At 47.2% G+C, this 26,461-nt stretch overlaps 1 protein-coding gene across 1 annotated transcript in view; it reads right to left on the reverse strand.

The window, feature by feature from the left end:
* Positions 1-26,461, reverse strand: part of SH2D4A (SH2 domain containing 4A) — a 49,606-nt gene that overhangs the window by 20,827 nt on the left and 2,318 nt on the right. The window contains 4 exon segments of the mRNA XM_032468796.1: positions 14,505-14,676; positions 15,779-15,846; positions 15,848-15,939; positions 24,014-24,391. Of these exon segments, the coding sequence (XP_032324687.1) occupies positions 14,505-14,676; positions 15,779-15,846; positions 15,848-15,939; positions 24,014-24,194 (513 nt within the window). The 5' untranslated portion in view covers positions 24,195-24,391.

Genomic DNA, 26,461 nt, shown 5'->3' on the forward strand with positions numbered 1-26,461 from the left:
AGTAGGGCCTCAATAAACATCTGGTGAATGAGTGAACACACTATAAATCCATGAACACTCTCTCAATCATTAAAAGATATTCAGCCTGGTTTTCATACTCATAGGAGAGGCTGAATTCAAATTCTCTAAAAAATTGATGGCTTTATACATCCATTTTGCTAAACAGGGTCAGTGGAATGATCATCAGATCATCCTATTCCCAGATATTTTACATAAAAAGCGAATTTCCCAGTGATGACTATAATGGTCAGCTTTTGAGCCTACTGGGGTTTAGCTTTTTTTTTTTTCTTTCTTTCTAAAATAGTGAGAGAGGCAGAAGAACGAAACTGTGCTTTGATACAGTTACAAAGAATAATAATATAAGGAAGTGGAGGTGCCTCCCTAAGGCCAACTAGACTAACAGGATGAAAACAGGCCAGTTTTACTGCTGAAAATACTGTGTGGTCCCCGTGGAGAGATTTTACTGAAACATGAATTAGAACGATGGAAACCCTAAGGAATATTTTCCCCATTTCTCTAACGTTGTTCCAAGCAAGATCTACACACAGAGATGACTGGATAGCATGACTTGAAAATACAGCAGACGCTAACATGATGGGTAATTTTATGACATATCCTTAAACAATACACTGTCTTTAGGGTCTGAGTTTACTTTGAGCCGAGCATCGACTGTCATTCTGGATGAATGAATGTCCATTTGCATTGCACCTTCGCCACAACTCCTCCAAGCAATGTGCAAACAGCAGAGCTGGGCAGGAGTGCCCTCAGGAAACACAGCAAGCAGAACCTGTAAGGGTTATCAGGGCCAAGTGTTTCTGACGTCAAAGAGTTTCAGAGGCCACTCTTAACATTCTTACCAGGGAGACACTGATACATGATCCATGGAAAAGAAAAGGAAGACAGCGAGAGAATGAAAGGAATTGCTAAATATAAAGTGTAAGTATGGTATATGTACATACGTGAGAAAGAAACATACCATATGATACGTGAAATCTAGAAAAAACAGACACAAATAAACTTATTTACAAAACAGAAACAGACTCATAAACATGGAAAACAAACTTATGGTTACTGAGGGGAAGAGGGTGGGAAGGGATAAATTGGAAGTTCGAAATTTGCAGATACACACTACTATACATAAAAGAGATAAACAACAAGGACCTACTGTCCAGCACAGGGAACTCTACTCAGTACCTTGTAGTGACCTCTAATGAAAAAGACTATGAAAAGGAACGTATGTATGTATATGAATGACTGAAACATTATGCTGTACACCAGAAAATGGCACATTGTAACTGACTATACTTCAACTAAAAAACAAAAATTTAAGAAATTAGAAGATGTATATTTAAACTAAAAAAAAAAGAGAATATTCAAAGAGTCTTAAAAACATGATTGATTTGGGAAGTCTAGATGCAACATAAAATAGGAAACTAACTACATACAATAATAAAAATAGCTTTCATATCATATGTAATACTTAATATAACACCTTTATCTATGTTATTTCATTTGATTCTCACATCCAACCCAATGATATGTTGCTACTGTAACCTCCACTTTTTAGACAAGGAAACTGAGCCCCAGAGAGGTCAACAGGACCCCACGTCCCTGGACTCAGGAGCCCACATTTTCCTTCCCCCCACACCACTTCCAGGGAGCTGGGTAAGTCAATCACCGCCAGCATCGCTTGCATCATGGGAAATCAAGTTGTATTACCAACTGCATAACGTACAACTCTCAACACTAGAAATGTTTTTCTTTTTTGTAATTCACTTTATGTTAAGCTTTTTCTATAATCTACAACTTCTAAAAAGCCAGCAGCTTAAATGGCTTTTAAGGCCTTAGGATTCTGTGATTTTAGCTTACACAAAATTTTGCTCTACAAACTACCATGAAATCCTGGCACACTTACATGGAAACCACTGGGGTGCCTGTGTAACTCTGATTACGACTTGACTGGTGAATTACTAAACTGAGCACAGGTAATCTCCAGTCTGTTTTTCGCCTGTATGCCTCAGACTGTATCTCTCACAAAATCTATACTGAAAGGCTTCCTTCCTGTATATTAGAAGGGAATACAGACCAAGGAAATTCACCAGTTTGGATTTATCCCTCTTTTTAATTCACATTCAGCTCAGCCTTCAAAATTCCAGCTTGCCTTTCAGGAATACACATTCCCATTCTGTTTGCAGTGCTTTCCTTGTCATGTGTGGGAGCCCAACCCCCTTTCAGGGGCTGACATGGTTCCCTGCAGACAGAGCCAGGCAGCCCCCCGATGGCTCCCCCAGCCCAGGCACAGGGCTTCTGCCCTGTGGTCTCTCTCCACCCATCTACTCATTGAGATTAAAAGTCATCTAAGGAGCTGTGCTCTAATACTACTGTCCACCCTTAACAGAAAGCTTATATATATATATATATATATATATATATATGCACACAAACACACATATGTATACAATGGAGTACTACTCAGCCATAAAAAAGACAATCATGCCCTTTACAGCAACATGGATGGACCTGGAGATTGTCATTCTAAGTGAAGTAAGCCAGAAAGAAAAAGAAAAATGCCATATGATATCACCTACATGTGGAATCTAAAAAAAAAAAAAAAAGAAGGACTGATCTACAAAACTGAGACAGACTCACAGACATAGAGAACAAACTTCTGGTTACCAGGGGGGAAAGGGCGTGGGCAGGGATAAAGCGGGAGTTAGAAATTTGCACCTCTGGGAGAGTGATGGGAATGTTAGCTATCTTGATGGAGGGAGTGATGGTGGATATAGGTGTATATATCAATCAAAATTCATCAAATGGTACATCTGAAATACGTGTGGTTTCCTGTACAGGAATTGTATCACAATAAAGGTGTTAAAAAAATAAAAAAATAAATAAAAGAACACAGAAGCCAAAACTCTGGTACAGGAATTGTATCACAATAAAGGTGTTAAAAAAATAAATAAATAAATAAAAGAACACAGAACCCAAAACTCTGGTGGCTGTGCTGTAGCACCTCAGGAGGAGCCAGGGTCCAAAAGTAACCATCAAGCATGTTCTATTCCATTCTCTCAAAGAAGTGATCTGAGCTTCACAGCTTGCTTCTGTGTCTCTCCTTGATAAAGGCAAACAACTCAAAGCCAGTTTAAGAGAACTGCTGGCTTCCGAGTAGACAGCGAGGTTAATGACTTTGGTTTGGGAAGGATGAGGGAGGTATGGAGGAAGGCAAGCCTCCGTGGAAGTCTTTCATTATGCCTGAAAATCTTTTTACCGGTTGCTCCTTTGCTGTTCCCTGCCACGGGGAACAAATGCTATGAGTTCGAATAACACTTCAAAATAGTGCTGAATGTCACCAGAGCTTCAAAATCAAGTTTCCAATCAAAATATGCATTTTGGTGGCATGATTTTGTTATCTGTTGTTCTAGTGAAATGGCAGATGTGAAAGCAGGTACCAGGTCCTCGGAGCAGTGTGGGAGGGCTGTGTGTGTGTGTGTGTGTGTGTGTGTGTGTGTGTGTGTGTGCGCGTGCGTGCATGCGTCCGGTAGGGGTGGAGAGGCGAGAGGTCACCTTAACTCCATTTGGTTAAAGAGAGCAGGACCTATGAAACGAAGAATCTCGCTCAAGGCTTTTTAATCAGCTAGCTTCAAGGTTGTTTTTTGTTTTTTTTGAATGCTTTGAATTCCAGCTGTTTGTGTTCTACTTTTTTCTTAATCTCCTGTTTTGCAACGTGGCCCACTTCGAAGGCCATTTTTGGTAAAAACAAGAAGTAATTCTCTGGCGATAAAAATCTCAAAGTGAGCAGATAGTTTTACGCAAGGTCCCCTCTGGGGCAAGAACCGTCAGGCTCCTGATTAATGAGTCCCCAGCCTCCAAATCACCTAAAGCAGAGACATACAAGGGGTGATCTTTGAATTACCATCCCTGCCCCTACTCTCCCAGCCACACTCAGAAGCGGTAGGTTCCTTCCCGAATTCTCCTGCAGGAAGAATGCGATCAGAGGGCGGTCCACCTAGAGGCGGGTCCCTCGGGGTCTCTGCTCAGCCTCGGGGTACCCCTAGTTCTTATCCAAACTCCCTGGGGAGGGGTGTCTGCTCACACAGGGCATCCCCTGCTGTTTTCTCTGGCTCCTGTTAACTCCCCGTCAGACTTGTTCCGCCTGGGAGTGTCATCTCCCTTCCAGCCTGCCTGTCTCAGAACCTGGCTGGGTGCCAGCCAAGCTCTGACATTTACCATCGTCTCCAGTTCAGTGACTGGCACCCGGCAACACGGAGTGTTTGCTGTGATCCACAGAGAACCACAACACTCTCACTAAATATTCAGCAGAGCCTGATTTCTGAGTTTCCCAAGCGCTATCACCACTGCCAAAAATAAGGAGAGGGTGGGTATTTCGTAAAGGGCAACAGCTTTCAGAATAAAAACCATGCACTCAGCTCAAATCTAGGCATTATTTCTGCCTCCTCCTCAGACTGCACATGCCACTCAGCCTCCTTGCTGCCTCCCGCTGCCTCCCAGTCTTCCTCTGAAAAATGAAAAGAAGGAAGGATAGGCTTGTGGTAAGAATAGCATCTTATAACTGAAAGACTTTAGGGGACAATTCTTGCTGCTTCCATCAGAGCCTGGGCAAACATCCTCATAAATTTCCTCAGCTTCTTTTGTAAAGAAACAGCATTGCTAATTTCATCCCTATTTTATGGAGGGAACAGATTCCTTACAGGACGTGGCCCCAAGAAACAGACCTGCCTCTAAGGATGGAAACCTCATTCCCAGACTAGAGGTCTTCTACTGTGTCAGCAGTATGGTTTCAAGGCATCTGGTATTTAACTGGGCAGTCTTACTTTTGGCTGAGCATTTGTTACAATGAAAATTTTAAGTTAATGTAAATATGTTCTTAAAAAATATTTTGTAAAGGTTATCCTGGGTGTGTAAAAACATGCTGAGATGGGACCCCCAAGTTTTCTAAACCCTGAAGCTGGGATCCAACAGCTCTTCTCAAATCCCCCAGATCTACTTCTTGCAATTTGCAGAAATTCTTCGCCCTTAGAATTAGGGCATTTCATTGTTAGTGTAAAGAAATGCAACTGATTTCTGTATGTTAATCTTGTATCCTGCTGCCTTGCCAAATTCTTTTATCAGCTCTAGTAGTTTTTGTGTGGAGCCTTTAGGGTTTTCTATATATAGTATCATGTCATCTGCGTATAGTGACAATTTTACCTCTTCTCTTCCAATTTGGATCCCTTTTATTTCTTTTTCTTGTCTAATTGCTATGGCTAGTACTTCCAAGACTATATTGAATAGAAGTGGTGAGAGTGGGCATCCTCGTCTTGTTCCAGATTTTAGCAGGAAGGCTTTCAACTTTAAAATTGCATCCAAAAAAATAAAATACTTAAGAATAAATCTGAGCAAGGAAGTGAATGAATTAAATGCAGAGAACAACAAAACACTGACTAAGGAAATTAAATATGACTTAAAGATATAGAAAGATATCCCATGTTCTTGGATTGGAAGAACAGCACATAAAAAAGATCTTATATCATGATCAAGTTGGATTCATCCCTGAGACACAAGGATGGTTCATCATATGCAAATCAATCAATGTGATACAACGCATCAACAAAAGGAAGGGCAAAAATCACACGATCATCTCAACAGATGCAGAAAAAGCATTTGATAAAATTTAACATCCATTTATGATAAAAAAAAAAACTCTTACCAAAGTGGGTATAGAGGGAACATATCTCAACATAATAAAAGCTATTTATGACAAACCCACAGCCAGCGTAATATTCAATGGTGAAAAGCTGAAAGCCTTTCCACTAAAATCTGCAACAAGACAAGGATGGCCTCTCTCACCACTTCTATTCAATATAGTCTTGGAAGTCCTAGCCATAGCAATTAGACAAGAAAAAGAAAAAAAAGGGATCCAAAATGGAAGAGAAGAGGTGAAATTGTCACTATATCAGGATGACATGATACTATGTATAGAAAACCCTAAAGGCACCACACAAAAACTACTAGAGCTGATAAAAGAATTTGGCAAGGCAGCAGGATGCAAGGTTAACATACAGAAATCAGTTGCATTTCTTTACACTAAGAGTGAATTAGCAGGAAAAGAAAGTAAAGAAACAATCCCTTTTAAAATTGCATCCAAAACAATAAAATATTTAGGAATAAATCTGACCAAGGAGGTGAAAGACTTATACATGGAGAACTATAAAACACTGATTAAGGAAATTAAAGATGACTTAAAGAAATGGGAAGATATCCTATGCTTTTGGATTGGAAGAATCAATATTATTAAAATGGCCACATTGCCCAAGGTAATCTACAGATTTAATGCAATCTCTATCAAATTACCCAGGACATTTTTCACAGAACTAGAACAAATAATCCTAAAATTTATATGGAGTCACAAAAGACTCAGAATTGCCAAAGCAATACTGAAGGAAAAGAACAAAGCTGAAGGAATAACCCTCCCAGACTTGAGACACTACTACAGAGCTACAGTAATCAAAACAGCCTGGTATTGGCAGAAAAACAGACATATGGATCAATGGAACACAATAGAGAGCCCAGAAATAAACCTACAGACCTACAGTCAATTAATCTTTGACAAAAGAGGCAAGAATATACAATGGAGAAAAGCCACTCTCTTCAGCAAGTGGTGGTGGGAAAACTGGACAGCAGCGTGTAAATCAATGAAGTTAGAACACTCCCTCACAATAGACACAAAAATAAACTCAAAATGGCTTAAAGACTTAAACATAAGACAAGACACAATAAACCTCCTAGAAGAAAACATAGGCAAAACGTTCTCTGACATAAATCTTAGCAATGTTCTCCTAGGGCAGTTTACCCAGGCAATAGAAATACAAGCAAAAATAAACAATTGGGACCTAATTAAACTTACAAGCTTTTGTACAGCAAAGGAAATCATAAGCACAACAAAAAGACAACCTACAGAATGGGAGAAAATATTTGCAAAAGATGCGGCTGACAAGGGCTTAATTTCCAGAATATATAAATAGTTCATACAACTTTATAAGAAAAAAACAAACAACCCAACCCAAAAATGGGCAGAAGATCTAAACAAGCAATTCTCTAATGAAGACATGCAAATGTCCAATAGGCACATAAAAAAATGCTCAATATCGCTAATTATTAGAGAAATGCAAATCAAAACTCTAATGAGGTATCACCTCACACCAGTCAGAATGGCCATCATTCAAAAGTCCACAAATGACAAATGCTGGAAAGGCTGTGGAGAAGAGGGAACCCTCCCACACTGCTGATGGGAATGAAGTTTGGTGCAGCCACTGTGGAAAACCATACAGAGTCCTCAAAAAACTAAAAGTAGACTTACCATATGATCCAGCAATCCCACTCCTGGGCATATATCCAGAGAGAACCTTAATTCAAAAAGACACCTGCATCCCAATGTTATAGCAGCACTATTTACAATAACCAAGACATGGAAACAACCTAAATGTCCATCAACAGATGACTGGATAAAGAAGTTGTGCTATATTTATATAATGGAATACAACTCAGCCATAAAAATTTATAAAATAATGCTATTTGCAGCAACATGGATGGACCTGGAGATTGTCATTCTAAGTGAAGTAAGTCATAAAGAAAAAGAAAAATATTACATGATATGTGGAATCTAAAAAAAAAAAAAAGACAAATGAACTTATTTACAAAATAGAAACAGACTCACAGACACAGAAAACAAATTTATGGTTACCAGAGAGGGGGAAGGGGGTAGGAAGGGATAAATTGGGAACTTGAGATTTGCAGACACTAAAATCAACATAAAATAGATAAACAACAAGTTCATACTGTCTAGCACAGGGAATTATATTCAATATCTTGTAGTAACCAATAATGAAAAAGAATATGAAAACAAGCATATGTATGTTCCCATATGACTGAAGCATTATGCTGTACACCAGAAATTGACACAACATTGTAAACTGACTCTATTTCAATAAATAAATAAATATATACATGTATATGTGTGTGTGTGTGTGTGTGTGTGTGTGTGTGTGTGTATGTGTGTGTCACCAAAAAAGAGTCCCTTCTATCTTTTTAAAAACAAAACTATTGGGGCAAATCTTTCACTGCCCTAGAAGAGATCCTGGATGAAGTCATCCAAGATATAAAATACAGCATTATTACATCGGTACAAAATAACCCAAAGGCAAACCTAAAGATGGGGTGTTTACTGTTCTGGTTCCATGGAGGGAAGGGTACGGCTCTCTACATTTTTTATATGTGAGAAGATTAGCTATTTCCCAGGTGGGTTTTGAGTCCAGGGGTGAGGGCTGTGGTGAAAGGTTCAGGATAGGACTGCCAACTGACTGAGGAAGACATAATTTGTACTGTACTTCCAGAAATGAGACTGGGTTCACCTGGGCCCTGCACTGCTGGGTTGGACCTCACATCCATGCCTAACTCCTGTTTGAGTGTGAAGGTCCAGCCCTCGTGATGGGGTTACCCACTGAAAGTGCACGGAAACCCCTGGGCATGGGTGCTCGGAGCATCTGTGGACCAGACCTGAGGGCGTGGCCTGGCTCGGGGGGAAGGAGAGCTGTGATCCACTGGTGATGTCTGCCCAGGTGCAGGCATGGGAGGGGTCGCACATGTGTTCTGCTCTGCAGATGCTAGACTATTTAAAAGTCTCTCCTTTTCCAGATAAGGAAAATAAAACCCTGCAGAGACAGTGTGAATGAAAGCCCAGTCCTGACTACAGTCACCAGGCTTGCTCTCATATTATTACCACAGCTCAAAAACCGGCCACAAGTCCACAATCCCTTACTAACAATTCTGAAATCCAAAAAGCTCTGAATATATATAACTTCTCTCACGGGGAAGACCTGCCTGAACTAAACATGAGATTGCTCACAGTATTTACAGTAACGGATTACAGAGTTACTATATTATATAGTTTATACAGAGCGTTCCTTTTCTAAAATCTGAAAAAAAAATCTGAAATCTGAAATGCACCTGGCCCAGGGGTTTGGCTAAGGGAGGGCAAGCCCACACCACCGAGCCCACTGCCTACAAGGGTGTGGTAGGTGGAATGCCCCCCAAATATCTGCACCCTAATCCCTCGAACTTGTGAGCGTGTCATGCTACACAGCAAAGGGAACTTTACAGGTGTTCACTACAAGCGAGGGACCATAAAACAGGGAGATCTTCCTGGATTATCCTATGGGCTCCATCCAATCACATGAGCCCTTAAAAGCAGAGAACTTTCTCCAGCTGGAGCCTGAGAGACGCAGCAGCAGGGAAAACCTCCAGAACCTTAGAATCTGTCTAAACTCTAAGCAGGAGAGAGACTCCACGCACCGCTGCCGGGAGGGCCACCCTGCACGCAGGCTGCTCCAGGACTGTCCCCAGGCTGACAGCGCACCAAGAAACAGGGCTCTCCATGGCTCACGTGGCCAAAGATCTGAACGAGCATGGAAGCCCTCCTTTCTCAGAGCTTCCAGAGAAGAACTCTTCCCAGTCAACACCTTGATTTCAGTGAGACCCAGACCAGAACGGAAGACCCAGCCCAGCCATGTCGGAATTCTGACCCAGGGAGCTGAGATAATAAATGGGTATTATTTTAAGCCATTAAGTGTATAGTAATTTGCTGTCTCAGCAACAGAAAACCAACACAGGACAAGGCTGATTCCTCCTCCATAATCTGGCCTCTCAGCTCCTCAGACGGGCCTTCCCTGTGTCCCAGTCTCAGCCCTCTTCCTTCCCCACCCCGAGTCAGGCAGCACCCCTCCCCGCACCCCACACACGATGCCTTTCACTCTCATCTTGCTGATGCTCTGCTGGCCCCCAGGCCTCACGCCACCATCATCTTCCACAAACCCATCCCACCTCCCCACCGGGAACCTGGTGATGTCCTGCGTCACTCCGTGCGGTGCTTTCGAAGTGTGTCCCTTCTTCCTCCTAATTCCCGAAAGACCAAGACCTGGTCGTGTGCCCCCCTTGTGGCTCTGGGACACCGATCGCTACACGTGCTGAGCCTGTGACAAAGGCTTGCTCCAGGGAGGACTGAACCACCGCGCAGCCTGAGTGCGGGACACTGTTGCTCAGACGAGGCAAGGCTTCGCGTGGTTCTAGTTAAAGTAACCCCCTGGATTTGTATGGGATTCGCAGTTCTCCAAGTGTTTCCAAATGCACGATCTTATGTAATTTTTACAAAAAAAAAAAAAAAAAAAGAGATCAAACGATTCGCTCCTCTCTCACTTTCTCCATGTTTTCTTATAGAAAAAAAAACCAATCCTTCCGTTTAATTTTAAAGCCAACAACATCTGGTTCTGAAGCATCCTTGCTTTACGGGGGAAAAAACACAAAACCTCTGATTCCAACAATGGGATCAGGGAGACGCGGACGCGAATCCTTCCCTAGGGCAGATGAGATGGCCAAATCGGCCTCAGCAAGACCCTGGGTTATGGTTCAACTTGGCCTCTAACGCAGGCTGCAAAAACCATGGCCCTTGACTCCTCCACCCGGAGAACAGATCCTGTTCAGCATCTCCTACAGCTGCGGTGAGGATACACTGAGACAGTCTGGGTCATCTGGCAGCTGTCCAGGGCTACACATACGAGAAACATCAAATTTCTCACCCGAGCCAGCAACACCCTACTTATCAGCATGGAAGCAAATCTGCCTGTTTCCGCAAAGAAGGTCCCAGGCTCCAAGATGGGCTGTTTTCTTCTCTTGAAGCTGGTCTTGGCATTCTCTTCACCTGATTTCATCTTAGTCGAGACATTAGTGGCCAAAGAGGGAGGGTCACGAAGGAGTCACTGGGATTTGCCCCAAGTCCTATGTAGACCCAAAGGAGTCCCTGACGACATGGTTGCCTGGATGATCCTCCCATAAGATAATCAGAGCAGAGCTGCAAAGACACCATTGATGCAAATACAGAAATCCGGTCCGCTCTTGTGTGGCAGCACGAATACCAGTCATCATTAACCAGAAGCCCGACCTCCTACGAGTAACGGACTCTTACCCAAACGCTTCTGCAGCGTCAGGGCTGGATTTAACTTTCATCTACTCTGCACAGCCCTTCGGAGGTTTTAGATCAGACCAGCCAGGAGTGCTTTCAGATTCAGGTCGGGAGGACTTTGCTAGAAAACAGGGCACATTGTCAGGTGCTGATCTGTCATGTGGAAATTCATGACAAACCCAACAAGACCGTTTCACTTGAGTAAATCTAGAGCTGATTTTCCTTGAATATATATATATATATATATATATATATATATATATATTTTTTTTTTTTTTGGTGGGGGAGGTAATTAGGCTTATTTTTTTTATTTATTTTTTAAGGGCAGTACTGGGGATGGAACCCAGGACCTCGTGCATGCTAAACATGCACTCTACCACTGAGCTATCCCCTCCCCCGAATTTTTTTTATACTTCCGGAAAATGGATGGCTCTTCACTGGTTATTCAGATAAACATGATGATCACCAACTTCCATAAAAACTGCTTGATGACTTTTCTTTTTATCATCAATTTTAGGCCTTGTGTAGACAATGGAATTTTATTATACTTTACTTTATTTTTTAAATGTTTTTTATTTTTTTTATTATTATTTTTTGGTGGGGGGAGGCAATTAAGTTTTATTTATTTATTTATTTATTATTAATGGAGGGACTGGGGATTGAACCCAGGCCCTCATGCATGCTAAGTATGCACTCCACCACTGAACTATGTATGTACCCTCCCTCCCGACAATGAAATTTTAAAGACTTGACAATCTCCTTCTGATACTATGCTTAAATTATGGCTGGAACGTCCAAATCTTTGTACTGTGTGCAAATATGGGCTGCATTTTGGAAACATGTATTGGCTAACTCCCAGAGCTCTTGGCTTCTCACCAGTATATCTGGAGAAGACTATGAATTCTGTTTTAAGGATGTCACAGTACTGATGGGAGTGGACATTAAAGTAAATATACAAAAATGAGGACTTTCTGTGATTTGGGGGCACCTCAATCTCTCTGAGCATTAGTCTCACCATCTGTACAAAAGAAATCATACTTGTGTTGCGTCGTAAAATGAAATAAACATATGACACAAAGCCTCTCGAACTCTAAGTCAAACTGCGTGTGGCTTACTATGATGTACAAAATCAACTTACATCTGCTCGAGCACCTTGAGCGGCCTGAGAGATCCTTGATGTTTCTAAACTAGACTCTTCATCTTTAAAACCAGATCCTCTTCTGGAGAGACATTCATCCCTGTTTCTGCTGACTGACACCCCCACTCCCCCAGCAGCCAAGCTTAGAAACCTGGGTTGTGCTGGAAACCTCACTCCCCCGCCCACTCTGATGCACAAATGATCGGTTCCTTTCAAAACAGGTCAGCCCCTTGCTCAAAAATCAGTGACAATTTCCAGTCATTCTTGCAAAAAGGGTCGGAACACGTAAGTCGTTCCCAAGACCCTGTCCTATCTGGCCCTGCCCACCCCCTTGCTCTGTCACCCCCTCCGCACTCCAGCCACCTCATTCCCAGCCACACAACCTTGCCTGGCTGTCCCTCTGCTGGAACCACCACCCTCTGTCCTCATCTCCAGCTCCGAGGCCCCTGCAAAGCTGTCCCGCCCTCCTTGGTGACGCGTCCTGGGGGAAGGGAGGACCAGAAACACCGTTCCCCTCCCCCCCATCTATCCCTGGCTCCTTGGAGCACGATTACCATTTGAAATGATGTTTTATGTGAAATCTCTCCCTGCTTTCTCCATTATAAAGTTCATGACAGCAGTGATTCCATTTCACATCTGCACTGTAATGTGCTCTTAGTGCCTGAAAGGCCCTGGGCAAGTGAATGAGTAAATCAGCCCGTCCTGGGGTTTCCTCCTCACTGTCTATATAGAGACATATTTGTGTATATTTATATAAATACAAAACCCTGAAAGCATTTTCTCTGATGCAGGGAAAGATGAGAAACAAGGATGTAAAAAACCTTCACCTAGTTTGTCCATATTCCTGGCACCTAGATGTTTCCTTATCCTGCCCCAACCACCTTCCATCCGGCGGGCGGGAATGGAAAAAGCGCCCCTCCCGCCTAAGAGCTGTGACACAGGAGCAGAGTGATAACCCTGCTGCTTACTTTCATTCTATTGTCATCTTTTGTCCTACCTTTGATTGTTTTGCTCGGCAAGTATTGTCATTCACGTGCAAAGATTAGCCCGTGTCCTTCACGCTCCTGAAGGAGGTTTCTGGGGTGGCGCTGCTGGTCCTCGTATCAGGGGCAAAGGGAGGGGGCTTTCTGGTGTGAAACCGGTGAGAGCCAAACAGCGCTCCCCAGCACGCGTGCGGGAATACGGAGGGCCCGGGGTGTGGGCCGGATTCTCGAATGTTCCCCCCTAAATATTCTCAGCCCCATATCTGCAAAGCTCCTCCACCTCCGCTGATGAATAAGGCAATCAATAGTCAGAGTGAGGGGCGGGTCCTGCAGACCCGGGTCTGAGTCCCACTGCAGCCTTTCCTCAGGCCTTGGGCACAGTCTCAGTTTCCTCGCCTGTCAAATGGACAAACACACGACAGGCCCCAGGATACGATGCTGCCGTGGGGATGAAAGGAGACACTCAGCGGTGTGCTTTCCATGTTAAGAAGCCCGTGGAGGAGGCAGGACAGATAACCACACTTACCCCAAGGGAGCACACTCAGTGTCGCAGGGCCAGAGGCCTCCCGGGAGCCACACGGCTGCAAAGCCCCAGTGAGTCCTCAGGGTGATTAAATCCTTGGCAGAAGAAACCCTTCCTAGTCTAGTGCTTGTGTTCTTCTGAACCATAATCCAAGCAGCCAATTGTCCCTGAGCTTTTTAAACCACCAGAAACCTAAGAGAATACATTCCCTGAGCATCAAATTCTGTCATGTTGAGGAGGTTAACACTTCCACAATCACAGGCAGAGTCTATGAGGCCAAGAGGTGATACCTCCGGCCTCCACCCAAAGGGAGACTCACCAGGACAAAAATCTAGATCCCGGAGGTGACCACGGGACAGGGCAGGGCCAGCAGACCCTGGCCTGCGCCCCGCCCACCCTGTAAGTGAAGTCCTGCTGGGCACAGCCGGGCCGCCACCCGTGTGCACCTGCCAGGGAGGCCACAGGGCCCGGAGACTCTGAGATCTACGTCTGGTCCTTCAAGAAACAGTCTGCCGACTGTTTACAGACGGCGTCTCACAGGGGAAGTAGCCCCGGAGGCGTCTTTAAATGCACAGTTCTATTTCCAGGGCTCACTCTTCACCCCTCCAAGCCCATGAAAAAGGGGTGCTTTATATTGTTTGTGAAGCAGCAGGGGGGCCAAAGCCCTCAAGGCCCCCAACGAGGAATGGACAGCGGGGCCTTCAAGCTGGGAAGGGTGTTTCCAGAAAAACCAGTTTCAGACCCGGAAGCCCAACAGCCCCAGTACCTTAGACCCAGATGCCCAACGGCCCCAGTGCCTTTTCTCCCCCTTCACGAAACTGCACACGCTTATAGACACGAAAGACTCACGGGGGTTTTCTCCTCTTTGACGGGTGGGGTCGGCCCACCGCCTGGCCCCGGTCCCCCCTCCTCTGCCGCCTTCGTACACACGTTCTGCGTCTCCCGGTCACCTGACACCGGCAGGTCAGAGGAGTGTGACTTTGCCTTCAAGCTGCTGGTGAATCCTCCGGACTGGGTTTTCCTGAAGGGAAACAAACAGGGGATTACATTCGGCAAAGCATTCGGCACCGGGGACAGCTTTTCCGAAGCTGGCGTGGACATTCCAAGCATGTGAGGGATGGGGACGGGTGCCGTCCCTTTGTGCTGATGCTATGCTGAGCCCTTTGCAAACCGACACTTTCTCTCCGATGCCCACTTCCGGTTAGAAAGTCACAGCCCGGGGACCTGAATGGAGGCCCATGTGTCTGTTTCCATTTCACCTGCTTACAAAGGGCTGCCCGCTCACATAGGGCTTCTGACACTCGGTGGGGATGGAGGGGTAGGTTTTGGGGAGGCCACCCTGGGCACCCAGCAGAGGGGACCCAGGCCCTGCCTCCCTGCCACCACCTGAGTCACCATCTTGTATCTCCTGCTGACGATGTCACTTCCTTATCCAAAACCTCCTGACTGTCCACAGAATAAGGTCCAAACTCCTACATCTGGACTTTGAGGCACTTTAGGGCGTGGCCCTGTCCCCTGCCACTCACCAGTGTGTGCCCCAGACTCACCGTCACCCAAAGCACCACACACGCTCGAGTCCAGGGTCAAGTTCTAGGGTCTGGAGTCAGCTCTCTGCCTACAGTGTCCTGCCTGACCCTCTGCAGCTGGAAAGCTACTTCTCTTTCAAGGTTCACTTCCATCATCACCTCCTCCGTGGACCAGAATGATGGGCCCAGGTAGTGCTCAGCCTATACCCCCGTCACAGTGCACACTGTACCTCGGGCACCTGACCGTTTCTCCTCCTGGGAGGGAGGCCCTTGCTCACCTCTGAACTCCTAGCACCAGGCAGAGGGTCAGCACCCAGGGGCCTGCTACTCAGCGGCCGTCTCGGAGCCCGAGTGGTCCCTGTGCCCTCACACGATTCTGCTGAAGCCCTTGGCCACTGGGGAATCGCGTCCACATCCAAGTGGGGAAATGAAACCACCGAGTTGGGGTGTAGTGAAAACAGAGGGAGTCACTGGAAGCCTAAAGGAGCTTTCCAGAGGCCCGGAGTCACTCTATGCCCTCAAGCCCCACCTGGCTCCCCAGTCCCACCGGGCACTGCGGGGGTCGGGTGGGCCCTCACTGCTCTGCGGACCTCATACCTGAGCTCTTCTGCCTCCTGCTCCGCCTTCAGCCGGGCCCTCTCGGCAAGAATTTCATCACAGAGCACTGTCGTAGGGTTTGTCGAGATGGTGTTCGCCCATCACCCAGACCCAGACTTCCTTATCAGCTCCCAGCTTCCAGTGAACAGACTTGCCATTCTCTGCAGGCAAAACAGAACTCAGTAGAGCACAGGGAACTCTAGTCCATACCCTGTACTAACCTTTAATGAAAAAGTAATACGAAAACGATTATGTGCATATATGCGTGCCGGGACATGACGCTGTGCGGCAGAAACTCACACATGGTAACTGACTACACTTCAGTAAAAAAATAAATAAATTTAAAAAACAGAATTCAGACTGAACAAACATCTTCGGTCATGGGTTATTATGTTTTCCATCATTAATGGGTTTAGAGTCTTCAGGAGAAAAGGAAAAAATTAGATGTGGTGAAGCACATCCAGCCTGCTCGGAAAAAGTGGCGTTTCCAGGGGCAGTGGCAAGGCCCGGAGGCTCTCGGGGACAGTGGGCGGTGGCTGCAGGACGTTTGTGTTAAACTATGATGAATATGGGGTTTGAACGTGCCCATTTTACTAGTGAAGACTGCGAGATGGGAAGAAAGCAGGTGTTGTTAGCGTGATCCTTTGGTCACAGCGCCAACATCAGATGCCAGAACCTCTGAAATCAGCCTGTAACCCGGCGGCACCAGGGTTTGGTGTGTCCACTGTCTCTACTGGCCTCGCTGCTGGGTACAAGGCATGCACTTCAGAGTTAGACTGGCTTTAGTTTACCTCCTCACCTGACACTTAGCCGTGTGATGTGGACACATCGGTTAATCTCTCTAAGCCTCAGTTTCCTGGTCTGCAAAATGGGACTACTAACACCTCCGATGGGGGACTGCTCTGGGGAGGAGGCAGGCAGCAGGGCCGGGCCCTTCCCCCGGGGTCCGCCACTCCCCATGCATCACTGTGCTGCTGTTTGTGTACGTGGCTTCTCAGAGACTGGCCGGCCTGTGAGAGGTGTCACTGTCGGACTGTGACAGTGGGGAGCTACTTGAATAACCGTGTTTACAGCTGGTCGCAGGGGTTGTGTTACTTTCATTCTATTCCTGCCCTGCCGCGTGGCCACACAGGTCATGCTCCCTGAAACCCGGGGCCGGGGGACTGCTCCCAGGAGAGGTCGGGGTGCAGCCCTAAGTCTGAAGGCGCCAGAGGGGACCTACTGGGGCCACGAGGGCCCCCAGCTGGTCCTAGTCACGATGCCAGGACCTGGGGACCCACACTTGTGGGTGGTGGTGAGTGTGTGACCCAGGGCAGCTGCTAGGACATAGGCCAGGCCATGGACACGTCACACAAAGTAAAGCATCGCTCTCCACGTACTGTTGTGGCCTCAGGATTAAACAAGCAGCAGCTCAGGGTCAGGCGTGTTCTTTCTTACGGTGCCTTCCAAGCCCTTCGGGGGGGCGGGGACAGTGTCCTGGGGCACATCGATCTTCTGAAAAGGACGTGTGGGGGGAGGTCACAGTGTTCACCATGACAGGAGCCAAAGGTTCCTGCAGAAGGAAGCGGCCGGGCCCTGTGCTCACAGGTGTGAGTGAAGGTGTGTCCCAGGTGCGCCCAGGTGCGCCCTGGTCGGGGTTGGGGGGGAGTCAGTCCAGGTGCGCCCTGATGGGGTGGGGAGCCCTCCAGTCCTAGCTCATTTGAGGAAACGTCTGAAGTTTCATGAAAGCTGGCACCCCTCAAAAAACTCCCTTTATTACGTGTGTTCTCTGCGCAGCTAAGAATATTTTTACTATGTCCACTTCTCAACTTGCATCAAAATAACCTTCCACCAATGTTTTTGGCACCTGGAGGGAGACAGCACAGGGGACAGTGGTGGGGTTGGGGGGGAGCGGGCAGGAGGGGATCAGAGATCCCAACGGCTCTGCTCAGGACAGCGACACGCGCGTCCCCCAAACTGAGTCCAAAAGCACCGCGGGGGTGTGGGTGGGGGCGTGACTCTCAGGAGTGGGGTGCTGAGAAATCACAGAAACGCTGCCAACACAGGAGGGGCTTAGAACTTCAAGCTGGGCAGATGCAAAGGAGAAGACAGGGTCCTGACACTTCTACGGGAGGGGGTGTGGAAGATAAAGAAATGGTGGCTTTGGGGCGAGAAGAGAGGGGATTTGGTACAACGTGTCAGAGTTAGTGGCCCGGACAGGAGTCTCTGCTCTGATGATTCTTCATCCCAGGTGAAGAAACTAAGGTGGGGGGGGCAAGTTCAAGGGGTTGCACGCAGCTCCCTGACCCTGAGGTGAAGGGGGAGGTCATTCTAATGAAGCGAGCCTCAGCCTGGGGTCCTCAGCTCTGCACCAAGAGGAGGGAGGGCTAGCAGGGCCTCTGCATAGCTCATTCCACAAATCTGAGTTCCGGGATGTGGGATGCAGCATCCTCCTGCAAGCCACGCAGAGCCTGCGAGAGAAAGGGCCAGGCACCAGCTCACTTACGTAATGAATTTTATCACGTATCTACTACGTACCAGGCACTGAGGTGCACGTGCAGAAACACCTACGAACAAGACAGACCAGTTCCTGCTCTCAGGGACTCACATGCTAGTTGGGGGAGGCAGGCATTGAACAGCTAGTTAGTTATAAAAGGAACACGACTTGGGGAGGGGTTCTGAAGGTGCCAGGGGGACACACACTGTAACCGCAATAGATTTTAAGTCCAATGAGGAGTCAGAGGGAGGAGGATGCTTTGGGAGGACAGAGAAGAAACAGTAAGTTCCCTGTGTTCAGTTTTGGAGGATGGATATGGAATTCAGACACAAAACTGGGGTGGGTTTGGTGCTGGATGATCAGAGATCAGAGAAAGGAATCCATGGGGGTCCCTAGGGAGCTAGTGGTCTCCACCAGAACTGAAAAAGTCAGGGGGCCGTGTGGCACAGATCCCAGACACCAAACTACAGGATTTAAATTGGCCACGTACTGCACAAAGACAGAAAGTTGCATTAAAATCCCAGAGTTTCGAGCAATTCTTTATGGGACCATGCACACGTCACTTGATCTCGCCGAGCCTGAGTTCCCTCTTTAAGGAAACAGAGGTGATGAGCCTGAGCTCACAGGCCTATCACATGACAAGTGCTCAGAAAGGATTCGCTCCACATTCTTGGTCTGAGTGACCAGCCAAGAGTCCACGAGTCTAAGACCTGACACCATAAAACTCCTAGAAGAGAAACATTCTCTGCCATAAGTCAGAGGGGTGTTTTCTGAGATCAGTCTCCCAAGGCCAAAGAAATAAAAGCAAAATAAACTAACAGGACCTGGTCAAGGTTAAGGCAAAGGTACCAGCATAAAGGATGTGAATGGGGCAGGACCGCACCTTGTCCTAACTTAATGCTCTCCAGGCATTCTGGGTTTCCTGTCTGCTTCCCCTTAGAATGACGTGCACTCTTCAATCAGAGGACAGTGGGAGAGGGACCTTTCTTATTTTTTTTAATAGCACTTCCATTTAACTATGAGTTTGTTTCCCAGTTCTTGAATCACGTTTATATGCTGTGGAGCTCTCATGTTCACTATCTCAGGGACTCTTGAGAACTTCTAAAACCAGCTTTCTGGAACAGCAGGTCAGTCCTGCTCGGCAGCACACCGCGAGGAAGCCCTGTGCAGACTCACGTCCACACCTTGTGACCCTTGCAGAACCTCGGATGAGGCAGGGCTGCAAAATGTCACACAAAATCAGTGATGTGTCACACGTGTTCTTGGCAAGGAAATGGCCAGGCTATTCCAGCCTGACGCTGGAGTGTGAACCCTGCTCACATGACACTGCACCGGATTTCACCCCGAGTGGCAGGCCCGCAGGAGAGCAGGGCGCACAGTCTGGAGATGGCAGTATGATCATTTCCTTGGGTGAGGCCAACACGACTCCTGGGGCTATGACTGTGCCTCAGAGGGTCAGCATCTGGTCTCCATTCAATTGGATCCACTTGGAATTCTGCACAAGCACGGTAAGAGGTGAGTATCTGAGAGGGTGACAGAGAGCCGTACACTCTATCCCCACAAGGAGAAGACCACAGACTCAGAGAACAGAAGCCAGAGTGTGAGCACCAGGGCCTCCTAACCCATGACGTACTAAATACACTGGGGACTCATGAGGGCTGAGGTCAGCAGGGCTCCTGCCAGTCCCAGGCTGCAGCGCATCCACATGCTCCCAGGGTCCCAGCTACTGCCCAGCACTCTGGTCGCTCCTCTAGGACACCCTACCTCCTGATCCAGAAACCAAAAGACAAATGCCTGGACAGCTGGGCCTCCAGGACTCGGGTACTGTGGCCATGACCCTTCTGAGTGATGCCGCTGCCTCGTCTGCCTTTAAACCCTTAGAGCGTCACCTGAGGCCATTCTGAACCCTATTTTTCTAGGAGGAAACTAAGGCTCAGGGAGGGTAAGTAACTTCCCGAAGATCACAGAGCTGGTTAAGGTGGAACCAGAATTCAAAACCCACATGTGAGACTGGAAAAACCTGCACCGAGAGCAGCCTCTGATGCCCTGTCCACACAGAAACACTTCTGAGAGCAAAACGGAAAGCCACCCACGGGAATGACAGGAAATGAGCAAGCAAGCAAGGAGAGGCGGCGCCAGCCCCACGTGCCTTTTAACGAAGACCACGGCCAGTCCTATGGGACACCTCCTGACATCAACCTGGGTGACAATCCTGCAGTAACTAACACAAGCCCATCTTTTTAGACTTTAATAAATGTCAATGCTTATTTTTGAGACAAAAGCACAGACAGGAAGATGGAGAACCGGCATGGCCCCAAGCGTGGTCCAGGGAAGCAGGCGGCGGAGCAGACCAAGGGAGACGGTGAGTCAGGAGAGAGGCCAGCTGGGTCCAAGGCTCAGGGAGGCGAACGGGCAGGGCAGCCCGATACCACCCACACACGGTGCTCACCACCTGGGATGCCAAGCCCGTGACACTGTCCAGCCCAGAGTTAGGGGCACAGGTGGGGCCGGGACCTGCGGCTCAGAACAGACTTGGAGTAGATCTGGACCTGAGTTCGAACCCTGACCCCACCGGTGACCCACACCAATTATTTTCTCCAAGTCTGTTTCTTCATTTGTGAGAATAAGAGGGGAGCAACGTCTGCGTCTCCGTATTCTGGTGAGGATTAATTGAAATAACATAAATATAAGGCTTCTGCCTGGCACATCCTAACAGACCAGCACGCTGCTGGAGAAAAGCTCCATCGGACGGAGCGGGGTGGGTGGGGTGAGGTCAGGGGTAACCGGGGGCTCCCAGGTTTCTGGCTTTAGTGACTTGGGAGTGATCAGGGCCACAGATCACAGTGGAGACCAAGAGACAGGACTCAGCCTGGGGGATGTGGAGAAACGGGGGGACTCCGATGAACTTGGTTTTGCATCAAGCTTGCAGGGCTCGAGGGTTTTTGGAGTGGAGATGCTCCTTAGGAGACCAACATGGAGACCAAAGCTCAGGTGAGAGGTCGGCTTTGCAATACGGATGTGAGAGTCACCGCACATGGTGGGGATTATTTAACGAGATAGCATATTTCAGCCTGGAGTGCAGGGAGGGCTGGACACGCCCACAGCTCAATCAGCGCGGGCTGGTGCCACGTTTACTATCTAGAGCAGTGCTGTCCACTCTCAGCTCCACCTGTAACTTTCCATTTTCTAGTGGCCCCATCAAACAATCAAAAGAAACAGGTGAAATTAATTTTAATATGCTTTAGTTTACCCAAGATACCCCAAATAATATCCTATCAACGTATAATGAATATAAAATTATCAGTGTGATGTTTTGCATCCTTCTCTAGCTAATGTACCCGTCCCTCCCACCTCAGTCCAGGTTAGCCGCATTTCACGGGCCATGGCCAGCGGCTACCAGACTGGACCACATCACTCAAGCCCTCTCGTTAGCTCTTCCCCCAGCAGTCCAGAATTCTCTAATAATCATATTTTCCCCACTGCGTTTTGAAATGATTTTCTGATCTATTCCTGAGTTAAGTCCATACTTCTGATTGCTTTCAGCCCCTCCTACTTTAGCCTGAAGATGACTCAAAGGAGGACAGGTGCCAGGCATACACAACACGCCTGTATCACTAAAACTCCAGGGCTGCTCTTTGAAAACTCACCACAGTAGGCTGGAGAGAGAAAGAAATGGCCAGAGGACAGTGAAGGAGCCGCTAAGTGATGAACTGGAATGGTGAAGAAACAGGGTGGGCAAAAGATTTATTTAGGAACCAAGAAAAGGACAAGCTCAAAGCCACAGCCCAGCCACGAGCCACTAAGGAAAAGCAGGACTTAGGTCAGCCGGGGGCAAGCCAGGCTGGGGGTGCAGGCCTGGGGGAGACAGGGGCACACGGGGGGGACTCAACGCGCAGCGCAGCCTGGGGAGCCCCAGCCACGGCGACACTGCCTTGTTCTCTCGGTGGCTTGATCATCAAAGACAGAGCAAGACGAAACAGAGGAGGCCTGTCTATAGGAGAAGTGGGAAAGAATCTCAAACTGTCCCCTTTTCTGTAGTCAAAGAGGAACCACTTTGGTACAAAATACATTGCTCCGGTTGTTAAATTTAAGGGAGAAATACACTTCTGATGTGAAAACCTGATAGAATGTTTGCGGTGTAAATCAACACAACTTTTTTATGATCACTTACCTAATAAAGAAATACAGTTCAGAGAGATTCAAAACCCTGCAAAGGAAGAATTTAAGCAAAGACACGGAAATTATTGTCTTAAGTCATCACGAGGAGACAAGTCAGCCAGCAGAAGGAGCTCAAAGCCTTACAAAGAGCCCGGGCCATCAACTGCGGGGGCAGGAGCCCTTCCACTGTCACCAGCCCTCAGTCACCCACCACATCTACGAGCTACGTTCACAACCAACATGGCGCCAGGAGGCCAGGTGGCGCCTGGTAAACTCTGACTAAAGGATGCAAAGAGATGCTGGAACCAGCTCGGAAAGATTGAAGGGTCATGCTTCAGTATGGACAGGTTACCGTCGAAGGAAAAGCAAGTATCTATTTGGAGAGTGTGGGGGACTGTGAAATCCCAGAGGTCTGGGTACCAGCTGGTGGTGTGACCTTGACCTGAACTCTGATTCTGAGGTTCCTCACCGGTGACATAGGACAACATCAGCTCTGCAGGGATGTTGTGAAGATGACATACAACGTATGTAAAAGTGCTGTGCGTGGTGTGACCAAAACAGGTGCTCAATAAGCAGCTGCTATTGATAATAAAAAAAGGGAAACATTTCCGTATCGCTAGAAAGGCTTAACTGGACAAAGGTTTTACTGAAAGACAGTACAAGGTAAAAGGCACTAAACTGACTTCCTTTTTGAGTCTGCGTGGATGCCAGCACACAAGTGAGATGCACTGTCCTGATCTTTGAAACCCTGAGTGGTTTGATCAAATTTAATTTTTCCTGGCTTCATGAAAGATGAGGAGAAATTGATCTGGAATGCCTCTCTGTTAGTGACCTTGAAAATTGTGTTTTTAAAAAACAACATAGTTATTCTTTCAGAGCAGAATGTGGGCACTGTGGGGGTGGGGGGAGTTCATGTGTGCTTTTCCGCGTCTGTGTGTGTATACGCTTTAAGCCTGCTGTACAAGGAATTCCTCCCCCGTGGTCCCAAAAGGCCCTCTCAAACTAACAAGGATTCCTTGGGTCTGAAAGAAGCAGTGCATCTGAAAAATGAATTCACATTGAAAATATGAGTATTATGACTTTTTCCCCTGTAGCAGTATTTGCATGTTGAGAGAACTTCCCTAAAAAAAGATAACTCAAAGAAAAATCTCTTAGAGTCTAGGAAATGCAAACACTATTGCTACAAAGATGCTCCCACAAAGACCTCCTTTGCTGGTAGCAGGATACTGGGCGTCTGTGACAAAAGGGGACAGAAACCTTCTTTAATACCCCTCAGGTCCAGCTCCACAGGTGGCTTTTTCCCTGCAGCTTCAGGTCAGTCTGATTTCAAGTAAGAGATCTGCTTCCAGCCTCACAATTCCATGGTAATCGGGTGTGTGTGTGTGTGTGTGTGTGTGTGTGTGTGTGTGTGTGTACCCGCGCAAGCGTGGAGACTTCAAGTTGATAAATTGCACTATTAGCATCTCTGTAACATCAGGGGCCCACCTGCCAAACTGGACCTGGCACCTGCCTTGCTTCTACTGGTGTGAAATGTACAAACAAAGGGGGGCCGGGGGAGACATTCGACGTGCCTGAGCATAGGCCTTCCGGGCTGCGCGTACCTTTCTTTGGTCTGGACTTCACTGGCAGGCACTCCTTGTTTTCCATTGCTGCTTCTCTCTCTTTCCATCGGCGGATCTGCTCCTCCCTCATCTTGAAGAATAGGATCTGTTTCTGTTCTTCGCTGAGCTCTGCCAGCAAGTCAGGATCTATGTACATCTCCGCCAGTATCTGTTTCAGCATCTTGGCCGGGTGGGGAGTCTTTTACACTTGCGGCCAAAGGTCTGGAAAATGGCTTCCAAGTGTGCCTCGACCTGGGCTGGCCCTTGGAGGCACCCCGCGGACCTTCCCCGGAGACTCGGGGGACTGGGAGAGTAATTCAGCAAACTGGCTCCGGGTTCCTGGCCCCAGGCATCCCGTCCCAAACGCCGTTCATGAATCTGCAAAGAGCAACGGCCAAAAAAAGTCAGCAGTGTTCAAATGTGCAGACACGGGGCGGGACAGGTGCATGAATAGAACGTGGAGGAAATACAGTGTCATCTTTCATTTCGGGGAAGAAGAGAAGAAAGCTGAGCTAGTTTTGTTAAGACTTTGCGTAACCTCTAACCTGTAATTTCCTAAGATACTTTATCAAATAAACAAAACAGACCCTAACTTTTTATGGGTCAATTTCAGGGAAACAAACGAAAAAAAATAACAGAGGTTTGGCCTTCGTCCAACTAAGCAAACATACCACTGCCTCAGAGCCCAGCAAACTACCGAGTGGATGGCTAAGAACAGAGATCAAGAAACACAGAACAGGGAGAAATGAAAAGGCTCTCTCCCACACAACTTATTTCAAAAGAAAATACCGTTTTTTAGATATGAGAGATTTACCGCCCCCAAAACCCAAACCAAACCAGAGCCACGCTTGAGGAAGGTAAAAGAAGAAATAAAAATTAGACCACAACGCCATTTTCTCATTAAAAGTAGCACTAAATAACCAGAACTCTGTACTTTCATCTTCACAAAAGGACAACGCCAGGTTCAGACAGCTCACTAGAACCATGAACACAGTGCAGGTGCAGGAGGGAACATTCATGTACATTCTGCAAGGTCACCAGGTTGGAGGTGTACCTCTTCCGGATAACCTAATGTAACAAGATCTAAACGTACACACCGGATAAACGCAGCGGGGGCGGAAAGGGGAGGTGACCGGCTTCACCACAAAGGGTCCTCACTCTGTAAGACGGTTCCTTAGCGGGAGAAGCCTTGCAGCTGAGCACACAGGTGGTTTCACAGGGGGTGCCAACTCCACTTCCGTCTCATTCTACTTTCCATGTTCCTATTTGGTCTGTTTTTTTTTTTAAATAGCAAACATCTATATTTGTGTCACCAGAAGGAAATAAGGTATAGATTTCCATTCTGGGAAAAAATAGTTTACTGTGTTGCAGTATCATCGGATACACCCTAAAAGCTTCCTTACGGTGACTTTTCGGAATCACCTATGTTCTAAGAAGCTGACTAACCATTTTGTGTTTTCAGTGCCTCGGTTATCTCACCATCGAGCTAGAGATATGCCCTCTCAGATATCTTGTTTCTCCCGACTAAGTCCAAACACTCAAACTTCAGATTAGTCACTTTGCCACCCCTTGACTTCCCAGTTCCATCACCAGGTCACTCACCAGCCAGACTGTGACGCCCCTCCTGCCCCCCGGAAGCCCACTGCCACTTACCCCCCTCCCCCAGCTCCTCCTCCTGGTCTTCTCTTTTTTTGAGGGGGGGATAATTATTATTATTGTTGTTGTTGTTGTTATTGTTATTATTATTTTATTTAATAGAGGTACTAGGGATTGAATCCATGACTCTGTGCATGCTAAGCATGCACTCTACCACTGAGCTCTACCTACCCCCACCCCGTCTTTTGAGACAAGTGTGATCAACAGCCCAACAGCCAGGGTACCCAGCGTGGTTCGCATACATAGTACGCAGTTAGGTTTACCAATCAGCCATTGTGTCGCAGGGACCTTTACTGAGGCTACTGCGATCCCTGCTAACTGCATCCTATAATCTGCAGCATTCAACTACCAGAACTCAAAGGGAACACAGTGTTAAGGGAAAATCTGAAAAGAATGAAAGGCACTGTCTGACTCTGACTCAGTCAGGCATGCCCCTCCCAGGCTCCCTTGCTAGCTTTGCATTTTGCTTCGAGGTGACCCTAGAGGGCTCTCACCCCCACAGAACTGATGTCCTGTGCTGCTTTCTTGACTTCGGGGTCTAATAGCATCTCCAGGGCGGGGCCAACTAAATTCATACTAAAGAGAGATTTCTGGAGGCCAAGCCTTTGTCTGCAGGTGGCAGAAACACCGGAAGAATGTAGTTCCTCGGCACCCTTGACTCCGGTGCTCCGAGATGAAGCGGTAAGAAAACCAAAGTAAAGGAGTCCTTGACATTCCAGTAAATGCCCCGTCCGCTGGCACATTCCTTGACTCCAGGGGTTGACTTTCACAGAAGTGAAATATGGTGGAAGG

Source organism: Camelus ferus, chromosome 26 (genome assembly GCF_009834535.1).
Source record: "Camelus ferus isolate YT-003-E chromosome 26, BCGSAC_Cfer_1.0, whole genome shotgun sequence".
Lineage (NCBI taxonomy): Eukaryota > Metazoa > Chordata > Mammalia > Artiodactyla > Camelidae > Camelus > Camelus ferus.